Source organism: Saccoglossus kowalevskii, chromosome 11 (genome assembly GCF_978046115.1).
Source record: "Saccoglossus kowalevskii chromosome 11, keSacKowa6.1, whole genome shotgun sequence".
NCBI classification, from domain to species: domain Eukaryota; kingdom Metazoa; phylum Hemichordata; class Enteropneusta; family Harrimaniidae; genus Saccoglossus; species Saccoglossus kowalevskii.
Window position 1 is genome coordinate 22,828,578 of NC_140651.1, and position 15,210 is coordinate 22,843,787.

General features: G+C 35.5%; 1 protein-coding gene and 1 long non-coding RNA gene across 2 annotated transcripts; one reads left to right on the forward strand and one right to left on the reverse strand.

The window, feature by feature from the left end:
* Positions 1 to 1,847: 1,847 nt before the first annotated feature.
* LOC100371248 (betaine--homocysteine S-methyltransferase 1-like) lies at positions 1,848 to 10,813 on the reverse strand. Its single transcript, XM_085505489.1, has 7 exons — positions 10,789 to 10,813; positions 5,595 to 5,785; positions 3,872 to 4,066; positions 3,466 to 3,577; positions 3,008 to 3,201; positions 2,611 to 2,692; positions 1,848 to 2,425 (listed from the first exon to the last, which is right to left on the reverse strand). The coding sequence occupies exons 1-7, from the start codon at positions 10,793 to 10,795 to the stop codon at positions 2,157 to 2,159; spliced, it is 1,050 nt and encodes a 349-aa protein (XP_085361615.1). The 5' UTR covers positions 10,796 to 10,813; the 3' UTR covers positions 1,848 to 2,156.
* Positions 10,814 to 13,913: 3,100 nt separating this feature from the next.
* On the forward strand, positions 13,914 to 14,811 carry LOC146736533 (uncharacterized). Its single transcript, XR_014930941.1, has 2 exons — positions 13,914 to 14,143; positions 14,638 to 14,811. It is a non-coding gene; the product is annotated as an uncharacterized LOC146736533 (long non-coding RNA).
* Positions 14,812 to 15,210: the final 399 nt, after the last annotated feature.

Sequence of the window (15,210 nt, forward strand, 5' to 3'; positions counted from 1 at the left end):
GTTGCAAAAAATAACTGACACCACGAAACATCTGCTCTGGGTTTCTAAAAATACCACAGAGATGTATTTCTAACAGGTTGGTTTCAGACCTGGTATGTAATGTTGACTATACTCGTTTTGTAGACCCTTTCGGCACCTTCACTAATACAGAATAACTGTGAGCTTTTATAAAATAAATGACTTACAGGTAAACCTGGGTCTAAACACTACTTCTTCATTCGTCTGGTAAACTGTGATAATAGAGACTGGAGTGTGATGCCACTAAATAATCTCGGTTTTGTTATTGCGCGTACCAGTAACAATCATAAAATGTGGGTAATTATTCGAAATGAAGAAAAACAGAAAATGCCCGGATGTGTCTGACGTCCTGGCTTTAATTAACGGAAACACTTTTTACTTTCGAATTTGGGAAATAAAATAAAATTATTTACAATGTTAAAGTGCTAAAACTGTAGGCACACGATTTGAATAGAGATATGTTCGAAGTACTATTTGTTGCTACTGACAACATGTGCAAAATATAACAATAGGTGATATAATTTATGCAGCGAGTTGTTTAAAAAACACATATCTTTCTCATAATTATGAATACCCAAATTAGCATATATGTATGTAAATGTGTAAATTAGCATTTTTGAGAACTGCGTAACGTCACTGTCATGATCGTTGTAACTATTCCAAATAGCTAGATTTTTCGAATAACGGATTTTTATCGATAGCATAGAATGTATAAACGTATATGTAGTTCTTAAGAATGTATGAACACATATAAAAACACTTTAAAATGGAATCACTATAGGATTTCACAATTTAATATATATATGTCCACAAGGCACATGAAATGAGTTGAATACTTTGTTTGGGTTGATGCTCTTTGCCAGGAAAACGCATACGCCAGAAATGAAAATATTTGCCCCTAGAATTGAAATGAAGTGAAACCGGTTAAAATGATTTTCGTATCTAGTATGTTGTAGACGTTCAGCAAACCAATCTACTGGTCGACGCGCTGCAGTTTCAAACATTTATCATATGAAAAGCAATAAGCACCATTATTATACATCTGTCACCGTAACAACATAAGTTACAGCGTGCCGCAATTTTGCGGCATTGCGCGGGGTATTTTCATCCTACCATATTAGGAAACGCGAATTCCAATTATGGAACGATTGCGCGCATAAGCATCCTCCAATAATAAAAAGCAAACATGGTTGCCCCCAGGGCTTGACCGGACCTCACACAAAGACGTTCGTAAAATATGTTTCAATCGTTTTGGATTTCGGTATTCCCATGACGTATTCGAGGGAGGAAAAGATGTATAATACTAATGTTATTATGAGGATACTGCAAAGTATGCACTCAGACAGTACGCGGTGGCATCGACCTTCGCTGCGCGTCGATCAATACTCCCGCTGTACTGCCTTCGTGCATATTTGCGGTATTCTCTCGATAATCTCAATATATTTCTGATAAACAACTTACCAGAAACACTTTCTACTTTTAATTTTGTATCTTAAAATAAATAATATATTGTTTTATGTTCGAATAAAATATTCTACTAAACGCTCAATTGTTCTTATACAATGTTGATATATATGTTTTTCTAATTTCAACGACCAAACATAACGATTTTTATTCATTGTACCTTTTCAGCAACATCTTTATTTTTGTCTTCGCAAAATTATAATTTACATTATTATAGTTATATAAACGAGTAATATACACAAATTTGAATTAATTTGCATCAGTATTTCTCAAGTTATGGGTTAAAATCCATTTGTTTGCTTTTTGAAACAATAATTATGATGTATATTTCACCCAATACCCCTTGCTGGAAAATCAGAAATATATTAGAAACATATTATAACGAAATGTTTAATTATGACTGAAAGCAGCTGAATAAAATTACAAAATATGAGCATGTTCAATAACCAATGTATGAACAATAACTTTAATAAATATGATTTTACTTGGTAAAAATACTGTATATCTCCTACATAAAAACGAAAGAATTTCACAATGTTTAAAACGGAAAGTCTTTATCGCAGTTTTCAAGTTAAATCAATGAGTACAATGTATATTAATCAAAGAGATCATTATTCGCTGCTGAAAAAACGGATACAACCGACCAGTTGATATTAGAAGTATTAATTTCGGAGTTACAAATGCTTGACCAACTTCTCCGTGTTGAATTTCTTCAGCGATGGATGCGTGCCATAGGCATAGTGCTTAGACATGTCGGGGGAGTAGCGACTTGCAGGAGGTTGACGACCAAGACTCTCTGCCAGAGATCGAGTGAGAGAAGATGAATTGCCGCAACAAATTCCTACATATTGTAAACCAAGATCTTTACATTGATGTCCAAACTCAATCATGTCGTCTTGGCAACACTGTGTGCAATCTAAATTGATTGGAAACACTCGTTTTCCTGCAATGAAGCAAAATTTGTCAAAATTGTGTTCCAAAAAATGCTTGTCATAAATCTGCTTTCCTTCAAGTACTGTAATAGTGTATACATCCACACTAGTGTGTACGCTACCCGACAGGAGAGTTCCCATGGCGTTGATCAGTGTCTGAATCGGCGCTTTATACAAACAAGACTTGCACTATTACCTGTCTGTGGATCAGTCAGCGACTGAAAACTCGGCTCTTTGTCGGTGGTTCTGTAAGCAACCGGTAGAGCTGCTACTGGAATCTGAAATTTGAATTCAAAGAATATTGGGAAAACAAGCATGACGACTTGAACGTTCACTCTCATTCAATTACCCGTAATGCAATGCAAATCACGCGAGATGTGTCATTTCGCAGACAGGCAATGAGAATGACAACATAGCATAGCCGGCTTTCTTTAACCGGCAATTATGTTGAGTTAAAGGTGCAAGCTAAATCTGATGAGTTACTACAGTCATGTTGTACATTTCAGATGGAAAGTGGTTTATAATGTGATAATCCAACCTAATACACTGTGACTTATGTTCACAATCATGCAAACGCTGCCCCCACAACTTACCGTGCATTTGTTTTTGATACACTGTGCGACAGGTATCATCGTCTTTGGTCCCCTTGTGCAGTTGACACCAACTACTGCAGCACCAGAATCTTGCAGTTGCTTACATGCGTCAGACATCGAAACATTGTCGTTGGTGGCGCACTCGCCTTCTATTTCATACAAGTGCGTAGCTAGTGTAATAACTGCGGGTAATCCTGCGAATAGAATAGAATATATTATAACATTGCTTATACTTTAGAATCGATTGACTAACATTAGTATATATTTACTACAGAGTTTTAGCATTAGCATTTCCCCAATAATCACGCATTGAATATATGGGCATATTATACACACTGGACAAAGTGATAAATGCGGTAATGTAAATGTCTCCTGTTTGTCCAAGAGGACAGCGTCACGTGTCACGTTTTCAGAGTTACGTTTCACGTAGTATCATTGTATTTGTCTAAATCCCATACCTTTTCCATGTTCCTTAATGGACTGTAACGCTAGCATTGCTTCGCCCAATGATCCAAATGTTTCTCCAACGATGTAATCAGCTCCGCCCTCAACGGCCCATTCAATTTGTTCCTTTGTTTGGATACAACGAAAATATCAAAGGTATGTGTTTAATTCGTTGATGTACTCAAAATGAGGCTTCGGCATTCATTTAATCACGTGATTGTCTTAAACACATACATCATGTTTATCTAGACATGACTAGTCAGTGTTGTTTACCAAGCGTCAACTAACAAAACAGTCGTTTCATTGGTTGCGGTGTATGGTGAAAACAACGAACATATACCGACGAGGTGATACATATCCACTACGATTGTGTGCTAGCTAAATGTTGTATTTAAATGTAAAACAAATGAAATTACGTACTTTGAACATTGACTGAACTGTTGATATTGAGTCAGGGTCATCTTTAAGATACAAATTAGTATTACAAATATTTCCCGCCATTAGCGTTCCCGTTTCATCGGCGACCTCGCGTGCCATGCGCAGAGCAGTTTTGTTGAGTTTCTCCAGGTCATCTTCTCGACCAATCAGACGCAGTTTCTCGCGATGAGCGTAATACTGTATGAAATGATCGGAAAAAAGTTCAGTAGTGTAAATCCTAGAAAACTGTAGGAAAATTACCCCGTGTAAAAATAAACTTTGAAACAATGTTGTATTTTTGATGACTTTTGAGGATATTTTGAGACCATTTCTGAACATGTTCAATTAATTTTACTAGTATTGGTTTCATACATTAATTTAACAGTGGAATAGGATATGTCTTTCTTCATTAGTTATAATACATTATCAAACACGTAATGTGTGGTTCCTTCCTCCCAATATTCGACCATCACCAACTATATTTTGTGTACTTGGCATTTTCTTATCCGGTGTTTCACAGTTGACTGAGAGCGAGTGATCAAATAAAAAGCACGGCAGTTTGCGGAGGTTGAAAATTACTCAGGGTCACCAGTAAATATGACACGAAACTTTTTTATTTCTGTTACTTCAACATGTGGATACGACACTTGGTGGCGTAACACATAGTTACATTCACAAGAACAACTTTTGACAAGTGCGTCATTACCACATTGTATTGTGGGTTTTATGTGTACGAGTGATGACGGATTTAAGGGGCGCACCCCCTACGCCTAACTCTAACCCACTATGTCTGTCTATTGTCAAATATAGGTCCTGCTCATTAAAAGTTTCCGACCTTTGTGTGCATACAGAACATTTCATTGGATAGAATCGCCAACTTCCCTAGTGGCGCATCAGCGCAATTCCAAGGCCAGTCTCCTAGACGTTTGCCTCAACGTGATATACCGTGTTGCCATGTCGACCGAGATCAATGTTTATCGTCCTCATCAGTCAAAGCAATTATAATTGCGCGTCAAAAATAACGATATGTTTTGCTTTGAAAGAGATACGGGTAAGGTTTCTGGTTTAGAAATTTTAGAAAATTAATCAAATTGAATTTATTAGCATCAGTAACGACGCAATCTGACGCAATCGTGCATATTTTGCTACTACAAATTAATGTCTTCAACAAGAAGAGGATTTTGGGTGACAGTCTTACTGTTACCCGATTAAAGGTCACGGATCGTCTGACAATGGTGTCATAAAATCAATCGCGTGATTTGAGGCAAACCCAGTGGGTACTCACATTGAAGTGCTATATGTATATGTGCCGCCAAAAGGGGTCCCAAATTCACCACTTCTGTCTGAAAAGGGGGTATGTTATTTTACCCTGTCTGTCTGAAAAACGGTATCCTTTTTTCATTATTTCTGCCTGAAAAAGGGTCCATATTTTGCAAAGACTGTCTCTAGAGTGATCCAACAATCAGGAGAATTCAAGTCCACCTGCTTTTCCCTTTGTACCATTTATGCATTCTGCCTGGAAAGTGGTGTCAAATTTCCACAGTTTGTCTGAAAAGGGGTAGGCAATTTGAGTTTTTTCTTCTGTCTGATAAAGGGTAGGGGTTTCAAACAACCAGCTATACACCCCTAACAGTGTTTCTTGCAAGTACCCCCCCCCCCGCCGGACGGCAAACGTACTTCATTAAACTAAACGCTCTGAAAAGTAACAATACTCATCAATGCGTACCGTGAACGCCAGTACCACGTCACTTCCAGCATGCACGAATTCGCGATACAGATTTTTAACCAAATCCGGATGCTCGAGAACCACTTCTGGAACATAGGCCCCGGCTTTCAGATAACCTCGGCGCTGTAGTTCAAACAGATAACCTTCTGCCACTATGACAGTTTCCCCGTCCTCCAGTCGCTCGACAAGTCCTAAAACGACATAATGGAGTAAAACAAACATGTATAGATTTCTCAGTTAATGCATCGATGCTCTTTGTATACATAACAACATCAAAGGTATTAATTGCAGACTACCGGGGAATAATTATCAACACTGTGTATAAGAGATGATTGAGCGAGTACCTTTGATGCTTCCACTGGTAGGCATTACTGTGCTTTTTAACAGCTCTTTAGAGCGTATACCTAGCACCAACACAGCTCTTCAATAATCCACGCAAATATGATAAAGGCAGTTCGTCAGACAGAGATCATTTACCAGATAAGAAAGGTTAAACTGTGTTGCTCGTTAATCATAACACTGATTATAAGTGTGATACCAAAGTTCAGGGGTCAAGTGTCTGTCAGAAAGGGCAACAGCACCTGGTAAAACATGTAGTCTTAGTCTTTAAAGCCTGTAGCATATCATCCATTCATTTGTCAAATTATGTTCCCCATCGGGCCCAAACTGCTATGACAGAACAACGACGACCACTACTGATTTTCATTATTTAAGAGCGCAACATTCATAAATGGATACACCTTTCACAATATTTGTATTCCCATTTCCAAATTTAATTTTTGTATTTTGATATTAGGAGACTGTTTGACAATTTAACTAAAGTAACAATATAAAAGAAGGTAAATATGAAGAGAGAATTACGAATGGTACAGGAGCATATCTGAGATACAGGTGCATATCTAAGAGACAGGTGCATATCTGAGATACAGGTGCATATCTGAGACAGGTGCATAGCTGAGATACAGGTGTATATCTGAGATACACGGGCATATCTGAAATACAGGTGCATATCTGAGATACAGGTGCATATCTGGGATGCAGAAGCATATCTGAGATACAGGTGCATATGTGAGATACGGATGCATATCTGAGAAACAAGAGCATATCTGAGATACAGGAGCATATCTGAGACACAGGTGCATATCTGAGATACAGGTGCATATCTGAGATACAAGAGCATACCTGAGATACAGAAGCATATCTGAGATACAGGAGCATATCTGAGACACAGGTGCATATCTTAGATACAGAAGCATATCTGAGATACAGAAGCTTATCTGAGTTACAGGAGCATATCTATGATACAGAAGCATATCTGAGATACAAGAGCATATCTGAGATACAGGAGCATATCTGAGATACAGGAGCATATCTGAGATACAGGGGCATATCTGAGATACAGGAGCATATCTGAGATACAGGAGCATATGTGAGATACGGATGCATATCTGAGAAACAAGAGCATATCTGAGATACAGGAGCATATCTGAGACACGGGTGCATATCTGAGATACAGGTGCATATCTGAGATACAGAGGCATATCTGAGATACAGAATTTTATCTGAGATACAGAGGCATATCTAAGATACAGGAGCATATCTGAGATACAGGAGCTTATCTGAGATACAGGAGCATATCTGAGATACAGGAGCTTATCTGAGATACAGGAGCATATCTGAGATACAGGAGCATATCTGGGATACAGGTGCATATCTGTGATACAGAAGAATATCTGGGATACAGGAGCTAATCTGAGATACAGGAGCATATCTGAGATACAGGAGCTAATCTGAGATACAGGAGCATATCTGAGATACAGGAGCATATCTGGGATACAGGAGCATATCTGAGATACAGGAGCATATCTGAGATACAGGAGCGTATCTGGGATACAGGTGCATATCTGAGATATAGATGCATATCTGAGAACGTGAGCATATCTGAGATCCAGGTGCATATCTGAGATACAGGTGCATATCTGTGATACAGAGGCATATCTGAGATACAGAAGAATATCTGGGATACAGGAGCTAATCTGAGATACAGGAGCATATCTGAGATACAGGAGCTAATCTGAGATACAGGAGCATATCTGAGATACAGGAGCTTATCTGAGTTACAAGTGCATATCTGAGATACAGAAGCATATCTGAGATACAGGAGCATATCTGAGATACGAGAGCATATCTGAGATACAGGAGCATATCTGGGATACAGGAGCATATCTGAGATACAGGTGCATATCTGAGATATAGATGCATATCTGAGAACGTGAGCATATCTGAGATACAGGAGATTATCTGAGATACAGGAGCAAATCTGTGATACAGAAGCATATCTGAGATACAGGAGCATATCTGAGATACAGGAGCATATCTGGGATACAGGAGCATATCTGAGATACAGGAGCGTATCTGGGATACAGGTGCATATCTGAGATATAGATGCATATCTGAGAACGTGAGCATATCTGAGATCCAGGTGCATATCTGAGATACAGGTGCATATCTGTGATACAGAGGCATATCTGAGATACAGGAGCATATCTGAGATACAGGAGCATATCTGTGATACAGAAGCATATCTGAAATACAGGAGCCTATCTGAGATACAGGTGCATATCTGAAATACAGGTGTATATCTGAGATACACGGGCATATCTGAGATACAGGTGCATATCTGAGATACAGGTGCATATCTGGGATGCAGAAGCATATCTGAGATACAGGTGCATATGTGAGATACGGATGCATATCTGAGAAACAAGAGCATATCTGAGATACAGGAGCATATCTGAGATACAGGTGCATATCTGAGATACAGGTGCATATCTGAGATACAGGTGCATATCTGAGATACAGGTGTATATCTGAGATACACGGGCATATCTGAGATACAGGTGCATATCTGAGATACAGGTGCATATCTGAGATACAGGAGCATATCTGAGATACAGGTGCATATCTGAGATACAGGAGCATATCTGAGATACATGAGCATATCTGAGATACAGAAGCATATCTGAGATACAGGAGCATATCTGAGATACAGGTGCATATGTGGGATACGGATGCATATCTGAGAAACAAGAGCATATCTGAGATACAGGAGCATATCTGAGACATGGGTGCATATCTGAGATACAGGTGCATATCTGAGATACATGAGCATATCTGGGATACAGGTGCGTATCTGAGATATAGATGCATATCTGAGAACATGAGCATATCTGAGATACAGGTGCATATCTGAGATACAGAAGCATATCTGAGATTCAGGTGCAAACGGATTAATGTAGACACATGCACAGATGTGAAATTATAAGTCTCCATTTTCAGCCTATGCTCAATTGGGAAAAAAAATTGTTAGTTAAAGATCTATAAGAAAGGGTTATGGACAGATGAATATAAAACCAAAATGGCTGAATCACAAAACCAACTGATGTATCAGTCGCCATCATGTTCGATGTTCAGACCAAGATTCACAAAAAGTGACCTAACGGCCGAAATATCTTTGCTGTTTTTGTACAGTGTTCTTATCAAAATAAAGTTGATAACTGTTCTGTATGATGAGATATTAAATATTTATCTTGGTTATCAGTTACTGCCATGGTAGTTTATTTGGTTGTTGCCATGGCAATTACAATTGTTATCTTATTACAAATCTCATAGAGGTCAACCTATAGACCCTACATAACTAAGTACCAAAGCTGTTAAGCTGGTAGGTTTTTAGGAAGAAGTCAATAAAAAGCATTTTTTTACTAAATGGTATCTTGTACATACAAAGAATCAAAGGAATTGAGTTGGTAGATCAAAAATAACAAAAATATTCGCAAAAAAATTAGAATTAAAACTATTACACTGTCGAAAATTTTTTTAATCTACTTTGACTTGATATTTTGTTTGCATATATAATCATTGTTATAATGATAATTTTTAATTTTTTAATTGTTAATATTCATGCTTTTATTTATTTTATTCTTGCAATGTATTTTATATTGATTTGTATTTCTCTTTAAACATGATAAATATAATTTCACAATTACATGGCACAACATTTCCTTATTTAATAAAGACTTTGCTAAATATGGCACAACTTACATTTTTATACACACAATGAAATTTAGAAAACAGAATAGAAATTTAATTGAATGCCTGAGAAAATATTATTTTAATAATATTTATATAAGTCACTGTGTATATAGGTATTCAACTTAAGTAATCCTGGAGACAATTCAAATGCTTTAATTCTGTCCTTAATTTTGCATTACATGAGCCAACGTCTGCATACAAGATTCCAAAACAATGCCAAGAAAATGAAATTCATTTCATTTATAATAAATTATTTATTTGAGAGTATGATCATAATTTGTGTCCAATGTATGTAAAAAAATGCATGATAATTATACGGACAAATGATTGTGCTTTAAATAAATGAAATATTTAGATTTCGTAGAAGATCCTTCCAAACTATTATCGGTTGTGTATTCTCAGGCTTACCATAGTTAATTTTATCTGAATGTGAGTCAATGAACATTTGAATGCCATGCTGCTGTAATAAAGGCTGTTTGACCATGGTGAAAGAGATCAAGTGAAATAATAATTGTTGCCATGTGTATGGTTCTATCAAATTTGTTCTTAGAAGCAGATAACAATTGATTAAAGAGTGGCGGTAGTTGTACAGTATTTGTAACGAATTTGAATTTGACACAATATAATGACCTCTATTTACCCTTTAGGGATCCTCAAACTATTGGATGTATGAAGCATAATTTCTTTCTTTCATAATCCTAAATCCAAATTTCCATCTCCACTGAATAATATATAGTGTTTTAGTGATTAATAAATGTTTAAGAAAAGCAAATAAAAATATAATTTCTAGACAATTATTAGACAAATCAACTTCTCCAAAATGAACTCCCATTTACACTGAAAAGCCACCAACAGCAATGTAAAATGGTTCAGAACTGGACATACACAGAATATAAACATTTAACTCATTAAACCTATCTTTATAACATTATAACAGTGTGATGGATTAAGTAATTCATCACATGGGACCCACATCATACATATTTCATTACAATATTTATGGTACAAATGTTTACAAATTACAATTGAAAACAACTTAAAATACCAATCACAAGACTTAGAGGGAGAATATCGTCTCTACTGTGGTCATGTAACCTTTAACCCCTCATTTGACCCTGACTTGCTTTCGCAATTTAATGTTCGGTGCCAAATGATTATGGTTCTGCTTGTACTTGCATTCTTTTAAATTTGATTCAGCGAAAAAATAACTAATTTCAAGCGTTTTAAACAAATTTGATGGGGTATTGCGTTAAGTTTATCCGCCAATGATTGGAAACTCTGCAAAGATTCACGAAAATGAAAACAAATTCACTTATTGTTTACATTAGTGTGGGGACAAACGTGGCGTGTTGTCCAATACATTGACAAACTTTTAATAAAAAATAATTTAACTATCCATTTATTAATACTATATATGTTTAACCTTTTCACCACCAGACTTTCTTACTCAAGTTTTTCTGCACTTTTTTATTATATTCTTCAATATTTCTGGAAATGAACCCTAATTTTGGAGCCAATAGAGTTTTAACTCAACAATTTTTGCTATTTTTGTCCCAATCTCCTGAAGGAAAGTGCAGACTATAAACAGGACTATTTTGTGAATTTGTGATGAAAAGAGGGAACTGGTGGTGAAAAGGTTAAGAAAAAAACAACAACCATGACTTTTAATTTTATTACATATACCAGTCACGGTCACATAATTCATGATGTATATACTTTTTAAAGTGTTTTTTGGGGATAAATGCACTATTCAAAGGGTCAACACTCATAGTAGTAATTAGCGCTACGAAATCAATAGTAAGGTGAGATGTACAGCTCCCAGTGAATGTTTCACAACAACAGAGCATGCTGGGTAAATAAATGTAAATGATATTGACTTGGTCACAACTATGAAACAAGTCCTGCTTACTTTGTTGCTGTTTATTTTCAATAAATTTGACTGTAATTTTAAAAAATAAAGTCAACTAATTTATTATATTTTCAATTTATTCAGAGAAATAAAAAGGTTTAATAAAGTTCTTATTGATCTTGTATATGATGGAATATAATTAGATGAGTGATTTCCCATGCAAAAAAAATCCCCAAAATTTTAACCCTGGGAGTTATTTAAAAATCTACCACTTGGTGGCGCCCTATACCCAGAAATTGGCAACATACACACTCAGCATAACACCAAATTAGATTATAGGCAATGAATATAAGCCTGATTATTAGATGCAGTACTGTAAGGTATAATGTTCTCATTCACCACATACAAGTACAGACCAACATTTGGCATTATTAGTAATTTTAATTAATTTCTAAAAATAATACATAGAATTATGACAATTAAAGGTAGTTTATCACTATAATTATAAAAAAAAAAATTCTACTGAATCAAAAGTCTCAATTCATCAGCTCATTATTTCTCCAATTAATTAAAAACAAAAAACAATTCCATGGCATCTGCATTTAGGCCAGAGACCTGTGACGGCCAACCTTGGATATACCAAAACACAACAGTGGTTTGATTTACCATGGCCACACATGGAATTTGCTCTACATAAAAAACTTATCAAATCTTATGTAAAAAAAAGTAGTTCAAAGAAACAATTTTAAGATTTAGAAATAAATAAAAATATACCAACCAGAAAAGGATCTAGATATAAAATACTCATATTACACATCCATGATCAAAATAAATTCAAATCAACAGCATTTCTGATTAATTTTTGGGAGGGAGGGTTACAAGCACTGTTCAATAATAAACTCAAGATGGGACTAATTAGCAAACTATTCACAAAAATTCTGAGAATAGAGCAATAATTGTGAAATTGAAAGAGTTGTAGTACTTGGCATACTTGGCTAATATACTGACAGTATGCAAATCTCTTTTCAGTGACAAGATACACAACACAATTTTGTGAATTTATTTGAATATTTAGAAGTTTGACCTCATTAAACTTTGAATAGGGTACATTAGTAATGACCACACTACAAATTGTTAAAATTTTCTGCCATAATGTGAAGAAAATAAGAAAAAATAAACATAAAATGGGGTTAAGCATTTTTCTCAGAATTCCTAGAGCCATTAAAATTAGTGGTGACATGAATAATTCATTGATGAATGAATAAAATTTTTGAACCAGTTTTATAAAAACATTTATATTTACAGACCACAGCCCAATCTAAATCAAATTAATTAGATTAGGGCAAAATATATACAGAATTACAAATTTTCAAAATCTTCAACCAAAATATAAGAGATTGACAGCAATAGGTGAAATACATAGCAAAATATGACACTTCTTGATAAAAAAATACTCCATTGTGTCTAAATAGTTGAATACAAAGCAAGAAAAGTGGTAAAATAAAAATAAAAAAGATTCCCAGTTACTTTGCACAACACCTGCCAAATAAATCGAGCTGATCTCATGAAATGTGTGCTTGAACACACAACCTCATAATTATCAGATCTATGCAAGGTCAGGAGAGGTCAACATTTATAATAAGTAATGTAAGATGAGATCTGCCAAAAATGACTAAATTCCAGTGAATAGAGCCATAATCAGGTGGTCCTAGGCAATCTGTCATTTCAGGGCTCATACCACTAATTGAAACTCCATAGATGACACTGTTAACATATGACGAGATTGCTATATGAAAATGATAAACAAAGTTGAAAACATGGCTCAAAAATGGGAAATCAACATGCCAGTAATCAACCACATGAAAAAAACTAACATGTTGGCCAGCTCAAAGTCTTACAAATCTCAGGTAAACAAGACACACCTACGGTATTTGGATTGCACCTAGAGAAATCACTGGAAAAAAATCATTAGAACATACAAATACACACAGAATAAACCCACAAGTACACAGACGCTAAGTAGTAAACAAAAGACCACATGTTAGTCTCACCTTTGACTCAGGTGATCATGCCCTCAAACAGGGAACATTTGAGAAAAAAAATATTAAAATAATTTCATTGGTTCTTGCAAGGAATTTGTTCTTGCGAGGCATGCAGCGGCCATTGGTTGATTAATGGCATGAGACCTTCTTAAATCACTATACACAAAATAGCACAAACATAATTGACAGAAAATAACTTTTGAAAATATTCAATCTGATTAAAATCTGATGTAGTGTACGGGCTTTAATTATTTTGGCTATAAACTTATTTTAATTTTATTTTTTATTACTTTTGTTATTAATGCCCTTTTATTTTATTTTATTTTATTATTTTACTTTGATTTTGATTTTGTGATTTTTTTAATTCCGCCCTACCTACATCTGAGCTGATGCCTATGTAACGAGATTTCAACGAGAGCCACTATCGACGATTTTAGTCAACGAATCACATACCTCCTTCTATAGCGCACATGATGACGTCACCGGGCGGAGTCGGGTGGCAAACACACTCAAATAAAATGGCGGATTATACCGACGTTAGCGACCGAGAATAACACGGTTTTTCGGTAAGTTTATCATTGTCAAATGCAACGAAAGTCATTTTTATGTTAATATTGTGGCTCGAATGGTTCGACTTTAGATCGTTATTTTGCATAGTTATTCTGGGAGTGACGATTTTGTTTCCGCCGTTTCGACCGAACACCAGTGTCTTTTTCCAGTCGCCTGCCCTGGAGACGGGTGATGTTTTGTTGAAGATCGGGCCAACATCGTCTACTGTATTGAAACCGTAGCTGTAAATATTCATCAAATTGTATCATCATTTTGTACATTATACAATAACTCTTTATTAAAGTAATTGAGCTGATTTGAACTGGAATAAAATATTTTTTATTGGAACACATCGCAATTGATCAGGAAATATTTTTTTGCTCCAATTTTCTGCGTCGATGCCGTGGGCCGGTGACCGTTATACAATTTAAAATCAGTTTGCATTGTTTACTATAGCTGTTTACAGTGTTCTAATCATTACGATTTACTTATTTTTTTGCTTCCATTCTAGATAATTGTGCTCAGTGATGTAAAATTGAAGCGATGACTGAATGAACGAACGATGGTTGGCGAAGATGTATCTGGAAGTGTACACATTTGTTGGAAGTGAAAAAAATATTCAATGTAATGACAAAAATTGTAAAATGCTGTGGAATTTCTTTTGCAAATAAAAATATACTAGCAATTTTCTATTAATGGTTTATTCAAGTGGGCAAAATATAATGTACAGAAAGATTGCCCGTCGAGTATCGCTACACTGAAAAGTAATCAACCGACAGCCTGTATAAAAGGGGGGCTGTGATTGGCCGTTACTTATGCGAGATTTGAACGGGACTTACATAGGCGTCGGATCAGATGTAGGTAGGGCAGAATTAAAACAAATCACAAAATCAAAGTAAAATAATAAAATAAAAGGGCATTAATAACAAAAGTAATAAAAAATAAAATTAAAATAAGTTTATAGCCACAATAATTAAAGCCCGTACACTACATCAGATTTTAATCAGATTGGAAAATATTATATTTTGTCAAGTTTTAAAACAAAATTCTTGGTATCAAGGCGGCCAAGTATGGCTAAAAGATG

Excerpts from the sequence above, each read along its gene's own strand:
- LOC100371248 (XM_085505489.1), bottom strand. Across the intron at positions 3,202-3,465 it reads CATTAAGGAACATGGAAAAG|GATTACCCGCAGTTATTACA; the intron begins GTATGGGATTTA and ends TTCTATTCGCAG. Across the intron at positions 2,426-2,610 it reads GCTGACTGATCCACAGACAG|GAAAACGAGTGTTTCCAATC; the intron begins GTAATAGTGCAA and ends GCTTCATTGCAG.